Source organism: Schistocerca gregaria, chromosome 11 (genome assembly GCF_023897955.1).
Source record: "Schistocerca gregaria isolate iqSchGreg1 chromosome 11, iqSchGreg1.2, whole genome shotgun sequence".
In the NCBI taxonomy this organism is placed as follows: Eukaryota; Metazoa; Arthropoda; class Insecta; order Orthoptera; family Acrididae; genus Schistocerca; species Schistocerca gregaria.
In genome coordinates, this window is record NC_064930.1 from 44,839,270 (window position 1) to 44,864,248 (window position 24,979).

Here is a 24,979-nt window from a genome sequence, read left to right on the forward strand (position 1 = left end):
ATTTGTTTCTATTAAAAAATTCGTCAATGGAGTAAGTTGGCCACTAGTCTTTCAGGCTTCTTTTAAACTGATCTTTATTTGTAACTATTTTTTTATTTTTGCTGGCAATTTATTGAAGATGGGTGTTCTTGAGTAGTGGACCCATTTTTGAACTAAAGTGCTTTTAAGTCCTTGTGCAGCTCATTTTTGTTCCTGGTATTGTACGTATGAACTGAGCTGTTTGTTGGAAAAATAGATTTAGGACAAATTTCATTAAGGAGTAAATATACTGAGACAGTTATTATACCCTGTTCTTTGGAGAGGTTTCTACAGGACGTCCATGAATTTACTTAAATAATACGTATTACACGCTTTTGGATTCTGAAAAATTTTGAGTTACCCCAAGATATTATACCATGTGACGTTATGGACTGAAAGTAGGAAAAGTATGCAAGCGTTTTCATTTTTGTCGCCTATGTCTGCTAACATCCGAATTACAAATACAGATTTGTTAAGGCGTTTCTGCAGTTCTGTGGTATGCTCCTCCCAACTGAGTTTATCATAAATTTGCAATCCCAGGAGTTTGACTGTCAACCTCCATCTGCTCTTCTTCATACTTTATGCATACGCTGGGTGGAAACCTCTTACAGGTTCTGAATTGCATATAGTGAGTCTTTTCGAAGTTTAATATCAGTGAATTGGCTTTAAACCATGTATTAATATCCATGAAAATATCATTAGCAGATCTTTCCAGGACTACACTCGGCATACTATTTCTTGCAATACTTGTCATCTGCAAATAAAACGAACTCTGCTTCTAGCAGTTTAACTGATGTGAGATCATTAATTTAAACAAGAAAAAGCAATGGCTCTAAGATGGATCCTTGTGGGACACCCCATGTAATTTCTTCCCATTCTGATGATTTAATTCACTAGTCACTTGCACTGGCCCTTTGTTTCCTGTTGGCGAGGTATGACTTCAGCCATTTTGCAGCACTGCCTATGACACCATAAAATTCTAATTTATTTAAAAGGATGTTGTGGTTCACACAATCGAATGCCTTTGACAAATCAGACAATACCTGCTGCTTGTAACTGGTTATTTAATGAATTCAGTAATTTTTTACTGTTGATGTAAATAGCCTTCTCGATATCGGAACCCTCCAGAATTCTAAACTGTGTTCTTCATAATGTTGTTTGTGGTCAGATGGTTGAGAAGCTGCCTGTACATTACTTTTCCCAAAATTTTTGAGAATGCTGGCAAAAGTGAAATCGGTCTGTAGTTTGATGGTATCTCTCTTTCCCCTTTCTTGAATAGAGGCTTAACAGCTGCATATTTTAGCCTGTCAGGAAATGTCCCAGTTATAATTTACTGGTTACACAAGTAACATTAAATTGTACTAAACTCGCAAGAAGATGCTTAATTAACTTTGATATTTCATCGTAACCACTAGAATGCTCTATTTTTAAAGATTTTATTATGGATTTCTATTTGTATCCTAGCAGTCATTTGAGCGCAAGGGGGCTGGCATTTCAATCGTGACCGCGTTCACACACCATCTGACGTGACCATGTGTATGTCCCTGTGATACCAGCTGATCTAACCGACTTTACAGTGTTACTGCAACAGTTACTCCTGACACATTGACAAAGGTTTCGGAACAACTCGCCTATCGGCTCGATGTGTGGTCGGTGTTTACACTAAATAATTGTAAGAAAAACTGTTCGAGTTTCTCTATCATTTGATGTATTATTTATAATCGTAAGGTGAATGTAATGTGTGCTACAAAGTCTTAAAACGCACGTATTCATTTTGAAACACCCTGTGTACAGCAGTGCCACGAGGTGCTAGAGCACTGCAGCAGACCTTCGTCTGCGGTCCCCATAAATCGCACAGGGTGACAGCGCACTACACAGATACGCGAATGCACTCACTGTATAATAAAATCAGATCGGAATCAGTGTATGCTATAGTTATACTGACAGAAAAAACATTCATTGGATTCTGAAGTATACTACATGAAGTTCTGGATTTTATCGTACAGGAATCCATTCGAGGTGCTTAGAGCGATAAAGCACATAATGGTCGATTGGGAGACTGTAAAATTTTATCATGATTCCGACATCTCTCATGTTTGTCGGTAGGCCCACATTCTATGCGTATCTGAACATAAACAAAAAGTTGTCCCACTGTCTCACTGGTTTCTTTGAAATTCTCAAACATGGGAGTCGAAGACAGCATGCTTTCGGCCCTTGTGGCTCTGAGCGCCTCATTTGCAGTAGTTGTGACCTTGTTGGTTGACACTACTACTTGAATCTAATCTTTTCCACAAACGGCAGTTAGTATTTGCAGTTGGTTGTGTACTGTGCAGGAATGGGCTTTCCTGTGGAGCGTCAAAGTGGACTCTGTTGGACCTGTGTTAAGCACAGACAGAAAATTCCCAACAGAAAGTAGCCGGAAAGAAACTAGAGCATTCCAGACCCGATCTATTGTCTAAAAAAGTGACGAAATCAAGTAACCGTGACTACAAGCGAACACTTAGCAAAAGACTGTACAGTAAGTGTCAGTTGTGTGGCGGCAATGTAAGACTGCCTGATTTTCAGCCCTGAAGTTACTCCATTAACTAACACAAGAATTAGGGGTCTTGTACATTTGTCCGAGAAAATAAAAAGCACGAAAACTCGCACTCTCACAAAAATGAGAAATGGGTAGTAGCGAGCAGGATCATCATCAGTAAATAGAACATAAGAGACGTAGATCGGGCTAGCGAGGATTTGCTGCTGTGCCCACTGACAGAACTGTATAAGATTCTGGAAATTAATCCCAATGCAATTCTTGACGTAGGTGTATGTGATAAGGATGGAACAGGTGACGTGTAAAAACGCTATGTACACTGGTTTTAGGAATGTCAATCTCGTGTTCAGGCTGCTGTGTGCTCACATGTGGATTCATAGCAACTGAAGCAGGAACAGTAACTTCGGCAGCTTCGTCTGTGCGAGTGCTACGACGATGGGATTGAAACTTCCCGTTTCCTGAAGCGTCGCAACAAAACTAGAAAACATCCGTCAGGAAGGTGGGTTCTTGTCAAGATATCGCTCTCTGTACAGTTCCACTGCCTGCGTAGCATTTCGCCTACCTTCCACAACAACAACAATAAAAGACCCCCAGGGGTCCATAATTCTTTTGTGACTATGTGCGTGATGAACACGGGGCCGCGAGCTATTGCAGCCTTTCTTCTTTCCAGGGCTGCATTTCCTTCCTCTTCCCCTCCTTCCTACTCCTTACCGCTTCCCCCTCGCCTCATCTCTCCCTCTTGGTGTCCTTGCTTATGTTGGCCCCTATCCTCCTGGTTATGTTTGTTTTGCAATTTAGCTTTGTTTACTCACCTCCTTTTTGCACTCCCTGGTCCCCCTCTGGGGTTTGATCTCCATTATTAAATTTCTCTTCCGTAGACTGAGCCATTTGGGGAAGAGCACCTTACCTAGTGTCTCCGACGTGTGCCCTCCTAGTTCATTCCACCTTTTCATTCACGCCATTGCCTGATGCTAGGGTGCATAGCCAGCCCGTGTGATGTGGTCGCTATGTACCCTTTTGGTTAAGCCTCCTGACAACACAGAGATCACACTTCTGATACCTGAGCTGTGACATGCTGCAAGCCTTGTAGTGGTTGCTCATCATCCTGGAGCGTCGGAACTCCCGGCAATGGCCGCCACGCCAGACAGCCCTTGCTGTGGTTGGGTGGCGCCTGTGACGAGAGCCCCTGATCAGAGTGGGTGCAAATGAAACGCATACGGGTCCAGGACTCTGGCCGTTCTCCTGCGACCGTCTCTCTGCGTGGAACCGATTCTTCACGTGCTGCTTCTCCTGCCCATTCGGCCTTCCCTTCCATGGCTACCCCCTGGGAAGAGGTTCAGGCCTGTCGGCTAGGGGCAAAGCCTTTCCCCTGCTATCTGGTTTGCACCAGGACTGATGCGGATACTTTCACCAATACCAAACCTTTGTTTGTGGAACACTTTGAAGACAAGTTTGGCGAAGTGGACTCCCTGATCAAGATGCGGTCAGGTTCGTTGCTGATCAAAACTGCTTCAGCTGCCCAGTCTGCATCCCTTGGTGCCTGTACCCATCTTGGCACAATTCCTTTGTCCATTACCCCCCACCAGTCTCTCTATATGGTTCAAGGTGTGATTTTTTTCACAGGGATCTCATCCTTCAAACTGATAAGGAACTATGGGACAATCGTAGACAGTGGGGTGTAAACTTTGTTTGGCGTGTTCAGAAGGGTGCTAAGGACAGTCACATTGATACTGGTGCCTTTATCCTGGCCTTTGAAAGGGATACCCTCCCTGAGACAGTAATGATTATGGTTTATTGATGTGATGTGATGTGATGTGATGTGATGTGATGTGAAGCCGTACATCCCAGCTCCTAAGAGGTGTTTTAAGTGCTTGTGTTTCGAACACGTCTTCCCACTGTTCGCAGGTCCTCTGTGTGGTGACTGGACGTCCACTCCATGAGGGAGTCCTTGTGTTCCCCCTCATGTGTCTTAACTGTCATGGCAATCATTCTCCACGTTCACCATTTGGCCTGGTATATAAGAAGGAAAAGAAGATACAGGAGTAAAACTCCCTTGATCGTTTAACATACACAGAGGCTCGTAGGAAGTATACAAGTCTTCACCCTGTGTCCATGACGTCTAGTTATGCTGTAGTTACATCTTCACCCCATCCTCCCCCTTCCTTACCCCAGTCCCAGACCCCTCTCCTCCCCCTTTTACTTGTGGCTCCCATACCTTCTCCTCTGGGCGCTGCTCCCCCTCTCCATCTGGAGAAGTGTCCCACTCCTTCAGTGTCCCACGTCAAAGATACCCTTCCTGAGATGCCCCTTCCAGGCCAAAGGTCCGCTGCCATGCGACAACTGCAGTCTGTCGGCCCACAGGTCGCCTGATCTTTCTGTTCCTGATCTTGCTGCACCTGGCTTCTTTATGCCAGACAGCCCTCCTCGATCTCAAAAAGAAAAGAAACATATGTCCTGGGACAAAAAGCCTCTGGTGTCACCAGAGGTCCCATCCCCAGCTTCACAACCAGATTCTGACCTTTCGTTCATGGCTGTCGCCCCCCCCCCCCCCCTCCTTGTCAGTAATGGGTGGTGACCCAGTGGTATGACTGGCTTTAGCCTGTTAGGCCCCCATTTAAAGCATCGTTCTGTGGTTATCCAATGGAATTGCAATGGATACTACCGTCACCTTCTGGAACTGAAATCCCTTATTTCGCCTTACTCTGCGGCTTGTGTGGTTCTACAGGAATCTCATTTTACTGATGCTCACTCACCGATCCTCTGTGGGTTCCGTGTTTTGTCGAAATCAGGTCGGACGCCTGCGGGCTTCGGGTGGCGTTTGTACCCTGGTCCGTACAGACATTGCTAGCACATAGATTCCTCTTCAAACTACACTGGAAGCGGTTGCTTTTAGGATCCACCTGGACTCTGAGGTCAGAGTTTGCAATCTTTACCTCCCTCCTGACAGGAATCTTACACCTGCTGCCTTAACTGCCCTTCAGCAACTTCCTCCTCCTTTCCTCCTCCTTGAGGATTTTAATGCTCATCATCCCTTGCGGGGCAGGGCATTTCCATGTAGACGAGGTCTTCTCTTAGAGCAGTTTATTACAGACCTCGACTTGTCTTCTTAATGATGGCTGCTCTACTCATTTCAGTGCCGGTGATGGTACCTGTTCTGCCATTGATCTTTCTCCCTCCTCTCTCCTCCCTTCATTACACTGGTCGCCACACAACCACCTTTGTGATAGTAACCATTTCCCGTTGATTCTCTCCCTCCCTTGCCGCTCCCCGATGGACAGGTTACCTCGTTGGTCTTTGCAACGCGCCGCTTGTCCTCTATGCACTGCACAGGTCGTGTTTCTCCCTCTTTGTCGGGTTGTATTGATGACGTCCTACGTGACGTGTCTGACACGATTGTTCGCGCTGCTAGCCTTGCTGTGCAGTATTTAAAAGGACTAAACTGCTATACTAAATGTACCCATACATAACAAAAAAGCATTGCAGTTACTATTCTGATAACTTACATTCGTCACAGATGAGTAGCATTTCTACCTTCTCTTCGTTGGTGTGCATTCTACTCATACAACTCTTCAACTGACTAGGGTTCACGCGTGTGCATTCTACGTATGTTTACATTTGTCATCTGTAAAGGTCAGCACGTGGGTGTGCTCCACTACCCCGAGTACCTGCGCTAAGCGCTGGGGGCCTCAACGTCAGTGTTATGTAATTAATAACGTTGTTTCAGTGAAACATTTTTGAATAGGCCTTTACGTGATGAAATGAGTTACTGTTTAAAAACTCAGGGTTCCATTTAAAAAGTCATACCGCGATTGTGTAAAAAAAAAAGCCACAACGAAGGCAATCAAGCTGACTGATGTTTTCCTGAAGGCAAAAGAACATTTGCTTGGCCAATTTTGTAATTGGCATCTGGACTAAGTTATTTAGGGTGGTCTAGATAAATGGGACACGCTGTACATGATGATAGCTATGTTATTGGTGCTATCGCCATAGTAAAACTAAGGAGCGAGCTGTAGTTCCATTCCACATAGACTGCAACGTGTGCGTACATTACTTATCACGTCCCAGAGGTCTGGTTGTAGACGCTTCCATTTATGAGATTAGCAGTTAAATACCCATAGTGATGAAGCACATTAACACAACAAAAGCATTTGAAAGTTGTTTCAAATTAATATAATGAATCTTGAGTACTTCCACCAAAGTGTTGAAAACGCCTGCTGTGAAGATGCACATGTATGCAGCTTGTAGAGTTCCGTTAAGCTTCTGTACGACACAGCTGCAGCAAAAAGAAGCCGATCCCCCAGAATGGCTGGAGCTGGTACGGAATGTCACATATTGCTATTGGTCTTACCACTTTTCGTACAAATTACTGTTAATTGTTATGTAGAAATCCAGTTCGAGCATTCTGTGGAAGTGATGTTGGCCTGTGTAGTGTCAGTTAAGGAGTTGTCTGCAGCAGTTCCCTTGCATAAAGCGAACACAAACACTAAGCTGGGTAAATGTCTTTCATGTTACCTTTTTTCCCTGTGGAACTAAACTGCAGCAGAACCGGATTGACTCCCACTGTGTCACCTATATTTCAATGCCACGGTGTGCCCCTGTGAACATTTGCCCTCCAGTAATGTTGCAGTAAAAACTGTTCCCGACTATGTTGTAATTCGTGTAGCCAGTATTGTCGCCAGAAGCTATCGTCGGCGATATGAAATTTCTGTGACCTAGAAGAACGTGTCTTCAGCCGCCCCAAGCAAGAATGCTGATACGCCAGTGAGGCAGTGGCCCTTTGCGAAGCCTGCTGCCCCCTCGACGCGCCTCTAGCGACACTACGTACATTTTCAGATAAAAACTATCCGTAGATCTGTTAGTGTACATCACTATGGGGAGTGTGTACCTTTCCCCTTCATGATGGTAGCGAACTCTGCTGGGAATACTGACACTGAGCTATATTCCCTCTGTGGTGAGAATGCCATCCCACTGTTTCTCAACAGCCAGTCAGAGGGTGGTTACTCATTCCAAAGGGTTCACGTTGGGACTCTGGGTTGGCCTACCCCTTTCAGCAAATCACTGCCTAGCAGATAATACTCTGAGAGGATGCATTATCATGCTGATGCAAACAGGCGTGGTCTCTGGATTGTTCCTGTACTAGAAAGAAATTTTCACTCTGCTCTAATACGAATCTTCGTGACAGATGAAAACTGTGTGCCGCACCGAGACTCTAACTCCGGACCTTTGCCTTTCGATCTGCCATCTCACCTACCAGCACGACACATGACCAGTCCCCACATCTCTAATTCCGCCAGTATCTCATCTCCTACCCTCAGAGTGAAAAATTAGTTCTGTAAACATGCCCCAGTGGCTAAGCCATGTCTCCGCAATGTTCTTTCTTCCAGGAGTGCTGGTTCTGTAAGGTCTGAAAGAGAGCTTCTGTGAAGTTGGGAAGGTAGGCAACACGGTACTGGCGCAACTGAAGCTGAGAGGACGGGTCGTGAGTCGCGCTTGGGTAGCTCAGATACTAGTGCACTAGACCGTGAAACGCAAGTGTGCACAGTTAGTCTCTGTCCGGCACCTAGCTTTAATCTGCAGGATGTTCCTCTACTGCGAGCAGTACTCATATCGTCCTGCTGTCAGCGTTTCCTCAAGCACAATAAGGGGTTCATGCCTTGATCACGAGAATACGCCTTTGGCCTCTTCTGTGCTCCACTGTTGGCGTTACACAGTGCCCAGTGGGACAAGTAATAATCTACAGGCATTCGCGAAACTCATTCCCATCTTGTTGACACGGGGTATAGCGTGATCCGTCATTCCAAATCACTCGATTTTGGTCATCCACTGTCCAGTGTCGTCGTCCTCTACACCACCCCAAGCATCGGTGGCTTTTGAGCAGCTGTTCGCCCATTGTGCTCAATTCTTAGTAACTTCCTAAACACGCTATGCTAGCTGGACTACTGGTAGCACTCCCGAACTTTATCTAGCCGACGATCGACGTCATTCGGCTCGGCTCGCGCTCTCTCTCTCTCTCTCTCTCTCTCTCTCTCTCTTCTCTCTGCTTGTCGATACTGCATTACATGGGTGCGTCGGGATGCTTCCGATAAGGTACTTCTTAATATAATACTTTCATTACGCACACATCCTGTACGCTTAAACCTTGTCATGGCCGCGAAACCATACATTAGTTAGTCTCTCTGACCTAGAACAAAACAGTTCCAGGGCAAGACTCAGATTTTAACGGTAACTGATTCGTAATGAACTGCAAATTAAAACTGAGTAAATGGCAAACATCAGGAAATCAAGAAAAGACGTCTATAAATTGAAACAACCAGAGGTTTTTCAGCGTTTCAAAGTCAGCATTGGTCAATGACTGACTGAAATGGGAAGATGATTTTAACAGAAAATGAATGGGAAGTTGCTTCCTGAGACGAAATAGTGAAGACAGCAGAGGATCACAACGAAAGCTGGAAGATAAAGTAGAAATGCTTACTTTATACACACCATTTTGGATTTTATTGGCTAAAGAAACATACATAAATTCAGGATATGAAGCACGGAAAAGACAAGATGTATAAATCATCAGTTTGACATAAAGTGGAAAACGACAAAGTAGGAATGGCTAGAGCAAGAACAGAAACCTATAAAAGCATGCATGACTATAGGAAAGATGGATGGCACGTATAGGACAATTAGGGAGCGAGGATGGGTACCAATATGAATATTAAGAGTGTATTAAGCGTGTGTTAACGGGAAAAAGGCTGATAAATAGGATTATGTAAAACGGTCATACAAGGAAATCGAACAGAAAGACTTGTGGGAAGAGGTGAAGTAGTAGATGAAATTTAAAGGGACAGGTGGACTGAGATACTGAGAACAGCTTGGTTGAGCACTGACAATGCAGAAGACGAAATTGTCTTGGGTTATTGAGATACTTCGCTGCATGTACCATGATATAGCTGTTCCGCCTGGGATAAAAGGTACAGGAAACAAGCAAAATAACCTCAAATTTCAGTGATGTATTAATTCCAATTCCCAAGAACGGGGGTATATTAACGCACCACCAGTTACAAAACTCTTGTCACATGCTACTGACAAGTTATTTGCAGACGTATGGAAAAGCTTCTCGAATAGACTTGGCGGAAGATAGTTGTCAGATACGGACCAATACTGAACCAGACAACTTGGAGAAAACCAAAACTGCACAAGAAAGATTCCTGGAACATGAAAGGATTGATAGCTGTTAAGGGACTGGAACAGGGGTGTGACCTATCCCCCATTACTGTGTATCTTCAGCAACCCGTGCAGGAAACCAATGGGAATGGATCATGCTATGCTGAGGAATTAGTTCAGGGAATGTCTAAAACTAGTTAGCTATTTTCCAGAGCAAATGATAAAACTTAGTGTGGATAAAGCAAAGGGGATGTAAAGTAACAACAAGCAACAGCACGTAAAAGTATTTCTGAAAAAGACGAACATGTTACTCAGTTAGAAACTTAAATGTTACGGCCTATTCAAAAAAAATTGTCAGGAGTGTAGTGTTGTATGAAATTTAAATGCGAATGACAAACATTTCACATAACAACAAAATAGCTTTTGTAATGTGGTGCTACAGGAGAATGCTAAACATTAAACGGGTGGACTTGTTTCATAATGAGATAATGAAACTATGTAGAATAGAAATTTATAAAAAATTGCGCTGACTTCACAAAAAAAATTCTGCGAACAGCTATTGTAAAACTAAACAAGGTCAGTTTTTTGGAGGTGCAAACACGGATTATGAAACCTATTTCACGACGAGCTCAAGGAACGGAAAATTTATCCACACTTGCTCATGTTTTTCAGGTGTCCAGTTACTCACTTCAGCTCTCTCTCATAATATGGGTTCCTTAGCACAGGCCTAGCAGCTGCATCTCTTCGGAAATTTTGAGCTGAGTGGACACTTCGTAAAAAAATAAGCATGATACCTGGAAATATTTTATAATTTCAAACGAAATGACGTAAAACTTTTAGCACTCAACTTTCTCAATTAAGTTAGTTAAGTATTTCGTCATATACACGCATGGAAATTAAAATAACACCGTGAATTCATTGTCCGAGGAAGGGGAAACTTTGACACATTCCTGGGGTCAGATACATCACATGATCACACTGACAGAACCACAGGCACATAGACACAGGCAACAGAGCATGCACAATGTCGGCATAGTACAGTTTATATCCACCTTTCGCAGCAATGCAGGCTGCTATTCTCCCATTGAGACGATCGTAGAGATGCTGGATGTAGTCCTGTGGAACGACTTGCCGTGCCATTTCCACATGGCGCCTCAGTTGGACCAGCGTTCGTGCTGGACGTGCAGACCGCATGAGACGACGCTTCATCCAGTCACAAACATGATCAATGGGGACAGATCCGGAAATCTTGCTGGCCAGGGTAGTTGACTTACACCTTCTAGAGCACGTTGGGTGGCACGGGATACATGCGGATGTGCATTGTCCTGTTGGAACAGCAAGTTCCCTTGCCGGTCTAGGAATGGTAGAAAGATTGGTTCAATGACGGATTGGATGTACCGTGCACTATTCAGTGTCCCCTCGACGATCATCAGAGGTGTACGGCCAGTGTAGGAGATCGCTCCCCACACCATGATGCCGGGTGTTGGCCCTGTGTGCCTCGGTCGTATGCAGTCCTGATTGTGGCGCTCACGTGCACGGCGCCAAACACGCATACGACCATCATTGGCACCAAGGCAGAAGCGAATCTTACCGCTGAAGACGACACGTCTCCATTCGTCCCTCCATTCACGCCTGTCGCGACACCACTGGAGGTGGGCTGCACGATGTTGGGGCGTGAGCGGAAGACGGCCTAACGGTGTGCGGGACCGTAGCCCAGCTTCATGGAGACGGTTGCGAATGGTCCTCGTCGATACCCCAGGAGCAACAGTGTCCCTAATTTGCTGGGAAGTGGCGGTGCGGTCCCCTACGGCACTGCGTAGGATCCTACGGTCTTGGCGTGCATCCGTGCGTCGCTGCGGTCCGGTCCCAGGTCGACGGGCACGTGCACCTTCCGTCGACCACTGGCGACAACATCGATGTTCTGTGGAGACCTCACGCCTCACGTGTTAAGCAATTCGGCGGTACGTCCACCCGGTTTCCCGCATGCCCACTATACGCCCTTGCTCGAAGTCCGTCAACTGCACATACGGTTCACGTCCACGCTGTCGCGGCATGCTACCAGTGTTAAAGACAGTGATGGAGCTCCGTATGCCACGGCAAACTGGCTGAGACTGACGGCGGCGGTGCACAAATGCTGCGCAGCTAGCGCCATTCGACGGCCAACACCGCGGTTCCTGGTGTGTCCGCTGTGCCGTGCGTGTGATCATTGCTTGTATAGCCGTCTCGCAGTGTCCGGAGCAAGTATGGTGGGTATGATACACCGGTGTCAATGTGTTCTTTTTTCCATTTGCAGGAGTGTATTACGTATAATGGTTTATTCTAATGTAACACAAAACATAGGATTCATTCAAGTTTGAAGGGTTTAACTAAAGTGAGTGATTTTGAATATTGTTTGGAGATTGCAATGGCTTGTAGGGTGGTCTCTCGAATACAGATTTTGACACGAAATAACTCACTGTGATGTAGACAAGTTTTAAGTTATGAAGCTGACAAACGCACATCCTGTCCTCTGCACCCTGTTGTGAGATACAGATGGGCCTCATTTGTGGCCCCAAGGACGACACTGATCCTACCCTTCTTCCGCAACTGTTTCGTTAGACCCTCCACGATAATTTTAGTGCGGTATGCATCTACAAAGACGGATTAAACGTCAAATATAGCATTTGTTACGCTTGTGTACATGCAAGGTGTAATGGTTCTTTATTTGCGTGACCATTACGGTACTCTAACCCCAGTTCTCGATACCAGTAATATCGTACTACATTTCTGCCAAGTAACATTTTTGTGGCAATATTCACATTTGGTTTTATTAATGTATTGGTACTCCGATGTATCGATATATGTCCGTGATATGTTTGGTTGTGTATTCATTCCTGTGAGACTGTCCATAATCTTTGCCTTGTAACCGTTTTGGCGCGAATACCCACTTCGCAAAAGTTATTTCGCTTTGTAAAAGGACAGTCAAGTCTTGTTTGGTTAAAATGGAAATTAAATATATGAAGATTGATACAAAACTGTTTTCTTGATTATGTGAGAATTAAGAAGTATATGTGAATTTACAAGAAGCTTGATAAAAATGTGGATCGTGAACACGAAGTTAAATTACTTCTACCATACCATTGTTCTGATATGGAATTGTTTGATAATTAAGAAGTGTGTGTGTCGGGTGTGTGTGTGTGTGTCGGGTGTGTGTGTGTGTGTCGGGTGTGTGTGTGTGTGTCGGGTGTGTGTGTGTGTGTCGGGTGTGTGTGTGTGTGTCGGGTGTGTGTGTGTGTGTCGGGTGTGTGTGTGTGTGTCGGGTGTGTGTGTGTGTGTGTCGGGTGTGTGTGTGTGTGTGTGTCGGGTGTGTGTGTGTGTGTGTGTCGGGTGTGTGTGTGTGTGTGTGTCGGGTGTGTGTGTGTGTGTGTGTCGGGTGTGTGTGTGTGTGTGTCGGGTGTGTGTGTGTGTGTCGGGTGTGTGTGTGTGTGTCGGGTGTGTGTGTGTGTGTCGGGTGTGTGTGTGTGTGTGTGTGTGTGTGTCGGGTGTGTGTGTGTGTGTGTGTGTGTGTGTCGGGTGTGTGTGTGTGTGTGTGTCGGGTGTGTGTGTGTGTGTGTGTGTGTGTGTGTGTGTGTGTCGGGTGTGTGTGTGTGTGTGTGTGTGTGTGTGTGTGTGTGTGTGTGTGTGTGTGTCGGGTGTGTGTGTGTGTGTGTGTCGGGTGTGTGTGTGTGTGTGTGTGTGTGTGTGTCGGGTGTGTGTGTGTGTGTGTGTCGGGTGTGTGTGTGTGTGTGTGTGTCGGGTGTGTGTGTGTGTGTGTGTCGGGTGTGTGTGTGTGTGTGTGTGTCGGGTGTGTGTGTGTGTGTGTGTCGGGTGTGTGTGTGTGTGTGTGTGTGTCGGGGGTGTGTGTGTGTGTGTGTGTGTCGGGGGTGTGTGTGTGTGTGTGTGTGTCGGGGGTGTGTGTGTGTGTGTGTGTGTCGGGGGTGTGTGTGTGTCGGGGGTGTGTGTGTGTGTGTGTGTCGGGGGTGTGTGTGTGTCGGGGGTGTGTGTGTGTCGGGTGTGTGTGTGTGTGTGTGTGTGTGTGTGTGTGTGTGTGTGTGTGTGTGTGTGTGTGTCGGGTGTGTGTGTGTGTGTGTGTGTGTGTGTGTGTGTGTGTGTCGGGTGTGTGTGTGTGTCGGGTGTGTGTGTGTGTCGGGTGTGTGTGTGTGTCGGGTGTGTGTGTGTGTCGGGTGTGTGTGTGTGTGTGTGTCGGGTGTGTGTGTGTGTGTGTGTCGGGTGTGTGTGTGTGTGTGTGTCGGGTGTGTGTGTGTGTCGGGTGTGTGTGTGTGTCGGGTGTGTGTGTGTGTGTGTGTGTGTCGGGTGTGTGTGTGTGTGTGTGTGTGTCGGGTGTGTGTGTGTCGGGTGTGTGTGTGTGTGTGTGTGTGTCGGGTGTGTGTGTGTGTGTGTGTGTGTCGGGTGTGTGTGTGTGTGTGTCGGGTGTGTGTGTGTGTGTGTGTGTGTGTGTGTGTGTGTGTGTGTGTGTGTGTGTCGGGTGTGTGTGTGTGTGTGTGTGTCGGGTGTGTGTGTGTGTGTGTGTGTGTGTGTGTGTGTGTGTGTGTGTGTGTGTGTGTGTCGGGTGTGTGTGTGTGTGTGTGTGTGTGTGTGTGTGTGTGTGTGTGTGTGTGTGTCGGGTGTGTCGGGTGTGTCGGGTGTGTCGGGTGTGTCGGGTGTGTCGGGTGTGTCGGGTGTGTCGGGTGTGTCGGGTGTGTCGGGTGTGTCGGGTGTGTCGCAGAGTATTGTCACTTACCTTGTGGCAACTATACAGACCCACTGATGTTCCGGTGTGTGTTTCAGGCTGTGACACTGATGGCAGAGTCGGAGAGCCTAGCAGGCGGCCAGGGCGCACCACTGGAGTCTGGGGAGGGAGCAGGCGCGGGGCAGGCCGCGGCACTGGTTGAGGGCTGGCTGGAGCAGCAGCTGGTGGCGCCAGGGACTGCTGCGGAGGAGTCCGTTGAGGAGCTGGCACGACAATTCAGGTACTCACTGTGCAACATTTTATGCAGTACCTGCATGCGCAATAGGCATGTCGCCTTCCTATCTGCTCTGTTCACACGGGTTGCAGCAAACTGAGCATTTCGGATTGAACAAAATACACAGGGTGGCAATTATTGTACTAAATGAAATAAAGTAGTCCTAACTTCTGAACAGTTTGCGGCCGGACGGGGTGGCCGAGCGTTTCTAGGCGCTAGTCTGGAACCACGCGTCCGCTACGGTCGCAGGTTCGAATCCTGCCTTGAGCATGGATGTGTGTGATTTCCTTAGGTTAGATAGGTTTAACTAGTTCTTAGTTGTAGGGAACTGATGACCTCAGAAGTTAAGTCCCATAGTGCTGAGGGCCATTTGAACTATTTGAACAGTTTGTGTTAGGACGATCAAACTGCGCAGTTGGCCACGGAGCATGATGGGAGTTGGGATGCGAACGTGCACTTGTACCACTTGCGCACCCCTACTATGCGAGCCCATTGCGGCTCGAAGTCTGTGACAGAGTTATAGCTGAAGACAACTGTTTAAAGTGTGCTAACAATCAAGAATTTTATTTCTAAGTTTGAGAGATCCAGTAGTCTTGATGAGTGTTGGCAATGTCTGTTGTACAAAATAGATGAAAACGCCTGAAAGCATCGAAGACATGCACTGTTCATAGAAGATGGAAAAAATGTGGGAATCATCTGGGAGACACTGGCACATTGTTCAAGTCCTGCATCTCTTCCCATATGAAGTTAAATTCCATCAGTTGTTACACCCCAAGGCCATGAACAGTGGTTGTGGTTCTCCAACAGAATTGTCCACAGCATTGATTTTGAGATGGATATGGTTTGGTTTAGCGATAAAGCCCACTTTCATTTGGATGAATTCATCAATAGGCAAAATTCGCCCATATGGGAGAGTAAGAATCCGCATTTTACGATCGAGAAGTCTCTTCGGCCTCAAGGGGCGACTGTGCAGTGTGTGCACAATGATCAGTGCGATATTCCTCGATGACAATGTGACTGCTGAAGAGCATGTGAAGGTTTTGGAAGATGATTCCATCCCAATCGTGTAAAGCCACCCTGATTACCACAAGATGAGGTTCATGTAAGACTCAGCTCGACCCCAACGAAGTGGGAGTGTGTCTGATGTCCTGAAGGACCACTATGGCTTGAGCCTCGACTGGCCGCTATATTCGCAGAATCTAAACACATGCAACTCCTTTTTATGGGCCTATGTTAAAGAAAGGGTGTACAGCAGTAACTCCAGAACCGTTAATCAGCTGAACGCAGCGATTCAGGAGATCTTTGACAGCATCGACGTTCAGGCACTTCAATGGGTCATGCAGAATTTCTCTCTCCGTATGCACCACATCGTTGCCAATGATTGCAGCCAATCGAACATGTCATAACGTAAATCTGAATATACTTAGTAAAGTTTACATGTTGAATGAAGTGTGTGCACGCTGTAGTTCGTCACTAACTTTTTCGTGTAGTTCAGTAATTGTCACCTGGTATGCACTCGTTTTCTACCGTGACATTTTTATAGTAGTGTCCGTTTTTCGGTTTCTACGTTACTAGACTCAGTGCGCCCGTCAAGTTAGTCACAGTCGACGGTACACTTGACAGGTACACTGGGTGTACTGATTCCAAAGAACATGGACTGAGAACAATGGTCCTTGTGAATCTGTACCGCAGTCACCATATGGCGAGTGCGGTAGCTCTTACAGCTCAACACGCGGTGTAACAGTACCCCAAATTCGTCAGTTCTGTGTATTAACGGCACTGTGCAGTGTAAAATGTCTCATCACCCCACAGAATGCTGCTTGATTCCATGTCGTAAAACAAAATAGCAAATTCAGAACGTTGCTGCGAGTTGAGGTCCGACTTGCTGCCCAGTATGGATCTCGCACGGGCACCGTTTGTAGAACAGACCACACGTCTTTGCTTACTGTCGGCCATGGGATGGACAATTCTGCACCCACTACCTGGGGCTCGTGCTACATGGTCACTTCCAGCAACAGCTACCACGTAAGTAACGTCCACTGGAATAAGATGCCTTCCTCTTCCAGGTGCCACACCAAACGAATAGGTGTTCCCGAGTTCCATTATCCTCTTTCAAACATATAATAACGTCGGGCTTCTCCTCGGCGACTCTAAGTGCAACACTGAAATTGGTGCTGTGAATATAAAAGTTTCACTAAAACCCTTCGGTCTCTCTTCTGCACAGACACAGCCAACTGCCCTGCCAAATGAAAATGTGGAGCTCATACTGTGTACAACGTCCTATTTGCACCAGGTGGCCATAACAGCAACTAAGCAGTAATGCAATAGTGTATCTACCAAGTTTCGGTCCCATACTATAATTACAGCTCACACTAGACTTCAGTGAGTTGTTCCACTCCCATTAGACCCACGTGCTACAATACACTCTAGAGCACTAGGCGCTGAGTGATATTCAGGGGTGGAAAAGATGCACTGTGGTAACCCAATCACTCTAGAGAGACTCCATGGAACCAAAGAACTTAATGTCAGATTGCAATTCAGCCACAATCTCACAAACAAACTGAGGCCAAAAATGGCGAATGGAAGACTGCAAAAGCGTTCAGTGAATTCGAAAGTAAAATTGACAGAAAACCTAAGTTGCTTCGGTGGGTGTGGGTGTGTGTGTGTGTGTGTGTGTGTGTGTGTGTGTGTGTGTGTGTGTGTGGTCATAATGGCACTGAAGCATAGGACACACAAACGATCGAAATACAGGGTTTCAAAAAATATTTCAAAACACGTTGATGAACCTCTGAAGTTGAGATTCCAGACGTTCAATTTGTGCTCCACCAGCGACTCGAACAGTATCACATCTATACTAAAATTCCTCCCATAGTCGAGCAGGCATGTCCTTTGTCACAGATGTTATGGCAGTATGGATCCGGTTCTCCAACACTTCCAGCCAGTGTGGGAGTGGTGATACACAAACGTTGTCTTTAACGAAACATCACAGGAACAAGTCAGAGGGTGTCAAATCTTGCGACTGTGGAGCCCTGCTGAGACATGTCAAGTTACCATCTCGTTCACAACCTAACCAACGGTTCGGTAGAGTTTCATTCAGATATTCACGCACTTGGATACTCCAGTGAGGGGGTGTCCCGTCTTGTTGAAAAATGAATCTGAGGTTCAATTTGGTACCTCAACCTAAAACGTCTTCGCACTGTAATCGTAGAATTGCACTTCGCAAACTCGAGAACGGGAAATGATTTCTGCTGCGGAGTAGCCATTTTAAACGTACGACGGTTACAAAGAAAAACAGAAGACAACTGACATCTAGTGGCTTTTAATATAAACTAGACTCCGCATTCGTTTCTCCAGTAGCCGGGCCGAGGCGCAGTGATCGATAGTTTGGACAATATAATACATTGTAACACGTATGTTCGTTTTGAAACACGTCTACGCCTTTTTCCAAAACTTCCGCACAGGAATATCGAGTTACAGTTCCTCGTTTAAATATACTCACGAATGACAAAATGACACATCGAAGTAGGTGACGAAGGGCTAGAAAAGCAACTGAAATGGCTCAACAGAGGCCATTGGACCTGACAGGACACCAGTTCTGCACACGCGCAGTAGTGGAGCCACTTATCTAGAGAATAGAATTGTTCCTAATGTTTAGTAAAAAAAGCGCAAGGCATTCCCGGTTTTCAGAAAGGTCGTCGATCAGATGCACAAAGCTATATAGATCTTCATCTATGACGTCGGTCTGTTGTAGGTTTTTGGAACACGTTTTATGCTCTCATATCGAAATACTTCTGTAGACTGAATATCGTCTCTGTACGAACCAACAAGGGCTCTGGAAACGCCATTTGGGTGAAACCCAGCTTAATACCTTCACCTAAGAGATCCATAAAGCAGCAGATAAAGGTGTCCACGCGGATGCCGTGCTCCTTTAACTCTGGAAGGCATTGAAGACAACTCCGCACTGGTTAGTAAAAAACACACCTGGGTCTTCATGCTTACTAGGCAGAAATGCTAACTGTTACACCACAGCCGGATGGTCAACATTACTGCACGAACAACCCAAGTGGAGTGCCCTCCTCAACACAATCTTCCATTCATATCTTTTGCTTATTTTCCCCCTTACATCGTTCAGCAATGTTGTCCATCGTGCTGTGGTGGTGTAGCATTTCTGCCTAGTAAGCAACATGACCCGGGTTAGTCAGAGCTGCAGCACAAATTTTAATTAATCAATCCTGCTTCGATAATTAGTCATTTGTTGAAGCGAAATTTCTTAAAGTAGATGTAATTGGTGAAGTGCCTCAGGATGGTGTTCCAGAACCAATACATTTCACAATATAATTGTATGAATTGCAGCTGACCCTCAACGTATGAGTGTGTTCAAAAAGAAACCGAAGATTTGCTGTATCAGCTTTACTGCTTATTGTACAACATTTTGAGCACTGTCCTGTTCAAAAGTTTGTGGATGGCGTGAATGGTTCTCGTCGCATAATCCTGGATTTCCTGTGCTTTGGGAACTACGTTCTTCCAATGCGTTTCTCAGCTTGGGAAACGGGAAAAGTCTGATGGAGGTAGGTCCAGGGAATACGGTGGGTGGGGCACAAAGGGTATGTGGAGTTTTACTAGACAGCTGCAGACAAGGAGTGACGAGTGAGTTGGCGCTTTGTTATGATGCAACATCCAACTCTGGTTTCCCCAAAATTCAAGCCTCTTTCTGCACACAGCATCGCTCAAGGCACTGGGATTCCATGGTAGATTTCCCTGGTAGGCTTCCTTGTTTACCATCTCACAATGTGCCACAAATTCATGATGGATAAGACGTTCTAGCCAAAAATACAACCATCACCACCTTGATCTTTGACAGATTTTGACATGACTCTTTTTGGAAGCAGTGGACCCCTTGCCCATTCATAGGGACGACTGCATCCCTGTTTCAGCATCATAACCTTACACCCACGTCTCATCACCCGTTCTGATGTTCTTAAAGTTTGCATCACGAACAGCGGCAAGCTGTTCCTCGCACATTTCAGCACTGGTCTGTTTCTGATCTTCAGTCAACAAACGCCGTACGAATAGTTACACGACGCTCTCCTACCTACCTTCATTGCACTAATCCGACGAGCAGGCTGTACACATTCTTTCTTCAGCGGCTATGGTTCACTTGCTAAGTGTCCGAGCAGTTCGTTGTCGAAACCTGCCGCTAGGTGCTCTCTGTAGCTGAAGCTCGTGCTCTCTCTGCTGGCTGACATCCTATTTCATAAGTTCAGCTTATTTTTTAACACACCTCGTAAGTGTAACGTATTGAGAATACATAGACAGAAACCCCTTCACTGTGGGATTACACAACTGCTTAATAATCACTGGAAGCAGCTAGATATCTATGAGTGTGTGTACAGTGATTTGAATTGGAACGACCATGTGAGATTAATCGCGAGTAAGGCAGATGGCAGACTAGGCCATTGGAATAATCCTCAGGAAAAGCAGCAGTGTCTGCACAGGACACGATGGCAGGTGGGTAGTGACCTCTTCTCAAAGAGCTGGGCGAGTTCGTTCGTTTGTTCCGAAGGGGAGGCCGACATTGCATGCCCGCTTTCAGCCGTCGGACGTGCCCGCTTTCAGCCGTCGGACGTGCCCGCTTTCAGCCGTCGGACGTGCCCGCTTTCAGCCGTCGGACGTGCCCGCTTTCAGCCGTCGGACGTGCCCGCTTTCAGCCGTCGGACGTGCCCGCTTTCAGCCGTCGGACGTGCCCGCTTTCAGCCGTCGGACGTGCCCGCTTTCAGCCGTCGGACGTGCCCGCTTTCAGCCGTCGGACGTGCCCGCTTTCAGCCGTCGGACGTGCCCGCTTTCAGCCGTCGGACGTGCCCGCTTTCAGCCGTCGGACGTGCCCGCTTTCAGCCGTCGGACGTGCCCGCTTTCAGCCGTCGGACGTGCCCGCTTTCAGCCGTCGGACGTGCCCGCTTTCAGCCGTCGGACGTGCCCGCTTTCAGCCGTCGGACGTGCCCGCTTTCAGCCGTCGGACGTGCCCGCTTTCAGCCGTCGGACGTGCCCGCTTTCAGCCGTCGGACGTGCCCGCTTTCAGCCGTCGGACGTGCCCGCTTTCAGCCGTCGGACGTGCCCGCTTTCAGCCGTCGGACGTGCCCGCTTTCAGCCGTCGGACGTGCCCGCTTTCAGCCGTCGGACGTGCCCGCTTTCAGCCGTCGGACGTGCCCGCTTTCAGCCGTCGGACGTGCCCGCTTTCAGCCGTCGGACGTGCCCGCTTTCAGCCGTCGGACGTGCCCGCTTTCAGCCGTCGGACGTGCCCGCTTTCAGCCGTCGGACGTGCCCGCTTTCAGCCGTCGGACGTGCCCGCTTTCAGCCGTCGGACGTGCCCGCTTTCAGCCGTCGGACGTGCCCGCTTTCAGCCGTCGGACGTGCCCGCTTTCAGCCGTCGGACGTGCCCGCTTTCAGCCGTCGGACGTGCCCGCTTTCAGCCGTCGGACGTGCCCGCTTTCAGCCGTCGGACGTGCCCGCTTTCAGCCGTCGGACGTGCCCGCTTTCAGCCGTCGGACGTGCCCGCTTTCAGCCGTCGGACGTGCCCGCTTTCAGCCGTCGGACGTGCCCGCTTTCAGCCGTCGGACGTGCCCGCTTTCAGCCGTCGGACGTGCCCGCTTTCAGCCGTCGGACGTGCCCGCTTTCAGCCGTCGGACGTGCCCGCTTTCAGCCGTCGGACGTGCCCGCTTTCAGCCGTCGGACGTGCCCGCTTTCAGCCGTCGGACGTGCCCGCTTTCAGCCGTCGGACGTGCCCGCTTTCAGCCGTCGGACGTGCCCGCTTTCAGCCGTCGGACGTGCCCGCTTTCAGCCGTCGGACGTGCCCGCTTTCAGCCGTCGGACGTGCCCGCTTTCAGCCGTCGGACGTGCCCGCTTTCAGCCGTCGGACGTGCCCGCTTTCAGCCGTCGGACGTGCCCGCTTTCAGCCGTCGGACGTGCCCGCTTTCAGCCGTCGGACGTGCCCGCTTTCAGCCGTCGGACGTGCCCGCTTTCAGCCGTCGGACGTGCTAGCGAATCCTGTTTACCAATACCTCTAAAGTGACATACCCACAGATCCTTATTCTTAACAAAACTTCCCACATAGCATGCTGCTGACACTTTATTTTCATGCCAAACACTCAATAATAAATAACTCTTGAGTCGCTGCCCTGTAAGCTGTACGTTCAGATGTCGTGGTGAACAGACAGTTGCAGAAACCCTGACAAGGTGTGTAACAGTCAGTAGCTGAACATGTTCGATGGATGCAAGGGAGAGTCACAAAAAACAGTCTATTAGTACTTAATACTCCTTACTAATACATGTTGCAGCAGTCCAGTACAGGATGGGTGCGGTTCGGCAAAGTAATTCTTCTGCCTCAAATACTGCTCAGGCTCAGGACCGTGCATCGGCTGACTGTACCCTCTGACACAATCTCCTCCTCCGCCAGTGCCGTTTCTTCACGCTGAGCAGCCCCTCACGTGGCAGTGGCGCGCTCCTTGGCTCTCCTCGCCTCGCCTCTCCACTCTCGGACGACAGCTGCTTGATGACAGTGGGCAGCGCCCGTCGGCCATGTGCTTCTGCTCGTGGCTGCTGCCTCGGATGGCTGCTGGTCTAATGCAGCGTCTAGTGGCAGCTCAAAAAAGGATAGCTTCAGCGCAGGCTTCATGTTGGTAGATACGTCATCACAGAAACGATTTTATTGTAAATGATCTGGGTACAAGTACTCTGCCGAGCCTAGCACGTCTGGCTTGAGCTGTACCCCTTGGCATGTACGTTAAACATTTCAGTAGCTGCCTGAGTGGAAGGTTTGTCACACACGCTGCTTGAGAACTCCTGTGTTAACTATTTCTACACATTCCAGGTCAACATAGCAACAATTCGATGACTGTACTATATTTCGTAAGGTACTGCTGTTGCAATCACCATCATAATTTTGCACATTTATGGCCAAAATACTTTTGGTCTGCTAAAAGATCTTAAATACTCTTCTGTTCATCTGTGTATTATCTTCGCCAGTAACTTGGACCAATGACTTATCATTGTCCAAACGTTGCTCGCCTCTAGAGTGTCAAGATAGTTTCTTCAGTATGATGGTATGTCTGGTTTCATAAAATCTGCAGACCAAGTTCAAAAGTCCTTTGCTTGCCACCTTCCACAATTACAGAAAATAATTAATTAAAACCCCCTCAGGTACAGACAGGTGACGATTCCCGTAGGCAACCTGTGAGCATTCGCACAGGTAGGTGTGTGTGTGTGTGTGTGTGTGTGTGTGTGTGTGTGTGTGTGTGTGTGTGTAAAGGTAATAAACGCTCTCTCGAAAGAACTGATACCATTGATGACCGTGCAGCTTATCTAGAATACTTAATTACTAGAAACCCTCACCTGCTGACAGGTGTTGTTAACATACATCCGTGGGAATCGTCACTTTAGTGTGTGCGAGTAATGCGTGGATGGGCAAATATGTTAGGCACATAACGTATGTAGATTGTGGACAGTTGGGAATGTGGGTCTCACGGCAATCGTGCAAGAGAAGTAGTCCCTGCAGTCGCGCTTTTCATCTTGGTGGCCCAGAGCATTTGCCATGTAAGCAGGAAATCCCAGGTTCGAGCCTCGGTCAGGGCACATTTTCAGCTATCCCTACCGAGGTATATTACCACCTGTCGGCAGCTGACTGTTTCAATTATCATTTATTCTACAGAAGATGCACGGTCATCAATGGTGTCTGTTCTTTCGAGAGCAGTTACTATCATCATATTATAGAAAATCCCGAAGAGTGTTATCTAACCATTCCGCTCTGTTCGTGCACAACTACTCAAAAGCCTTTTTAAAATCTGAGTATTACTGAATCTCCTTTTACAATTAGACTTCCATTTCTTTTTTCATGTTTTCAGATTGCTCCTCCCCTCAAGAGGTCTTCAGTGTATCCCATCCCACCTTTCTTGCATTTAATGGTGGTATCTCTTTCGAATTCTCGATGTTGACACACAGTGGTATATATCATTGACTATTTCTTAGACTACTGTATGTGCTGAATTTCCTTTCTACGAACATCGCTTGAGGTTCTTCTAGTTCTTCCTGCAGCAGTTTTGCTTTACCTTTCCATTCTTTAGTGGCCTCTATTTCTGTACTTCTATCTTTATCTCCTTCCTGTTCACGAACATTTCTTGAGGTTTCCTTTCCTGTACCTGCATTTGTTACAAAAGTCCAGTCCCATTAAACTGATCTTAGGACTGTAATATTCGTTCTCGCATTATCTACAGTGTCATGAAACTGCAAACTGGAATTCTATTCTTCAGTATCTAGTTGATTACATATTGATTTCTGCTGATGGTTGTCTTAAGCTTCATCATAGTCATCGTCATAGCTGAATTGTGATTTGAGTTTACATTTGGTTTTCTTTGCATACGCTTTACAGTTCAATATCTGATTTCAGAAGCCCCATTTTGGCATAACGCAGCTGAAATCTTTAACTCGACTCCAGGCCTTTCCTGCATACACCTCTCTCTCCTCTTATTAGCGAAAACCACTGAGAGGCACAGAAGTGCTCATACGAACGTCACAGCTTATGTAGACTTTAAGCAACTCCACCATTCAGAACATAAGTTAGAAAGGAGCACGGGGGTCCCTTGCACAGGGAGTGGTGTGGAGAGAACCGGCTGCTAAGTGGTTGTGTGTGAAACCAACTTTCACTATTTGCTGAGACTGTATCACGAAATTTGCAAATGACTTGACGGAAAAGAGACGCGGGGACACGCGCTGAGACACGCGCGCTTATTTGGTCACTCAAGAAATTCTTTCCATATTTATTTCCACGTTGATTCATGCAAGTCAGTTCGTGTTACTTAAGGATGTTTCTTGCAGCAAATAGCAGCTGTCTGTCTGTGTGTGTGTGTGTGGTGTCTGTGTGTGTGTGTGTGGTGTCTGTGTGTGTGTGTGTGGTGTCTGTGTGTGTGTGTGTGTGGTGTCTGTGTGTGTGTGTGTGTGGTGTCTGTGTGTGTGTGTGTGGTGTCTGTGTGTGTGTGTGTGGTGTCTGTGTGTGTGTGTGTGGTGTCTGTGTGTGTGTGTGTGGTGTCTGTGTGTGTGTGTGGTGTCTGTGTGTGTGTGTGGTGTCTGTGTGTGTGTGTGGTGTCTGTGTGTGTGTGTGGTGTCTGTGTGTGTGTGTGGTGTCTGTGTGTGTGTGTGTGGTGTCTGTGTGTGTGTGTGTGGTGTCTGTGTGTGTGTGTGTGGTGTCTGTGTGTGTGTGTGTGGTGTCTGTGTGTGTGTGTGTGGTGTCTGTGTGTGTGTGTGT

At 47.3% G+C, this 24,979-nt stretch overlaps 1 protein-coding gene across 2 annotated transcripts in view; it reads left to right on the forward strand.

The window, feature by feature from the left end:
- Window positions 1–24,979, forward strand: part of LOC126295130 (ankyrin repeat domain-containing protein 65-like) — a 53,374-nt gene that overhangs the window by 26,586 nt on the left and 1,809 nt on the right. For both annotated transcript variants that reach the window (XM_049987400.1, XM_049987401.1), the window contains exon 2: window positions 14,513–14,694. In XM_049987400.1, the coding sequence (XP_049843357.1) occupies window positions 14,525–14,694 (170 nt within the window). In that variant the 5' untranslated portion in view covers window positions 14,513–14,524. The remainder of the gene's footprint in view (window positions 1–14,512; window positions 14,695–24,979) is intronic.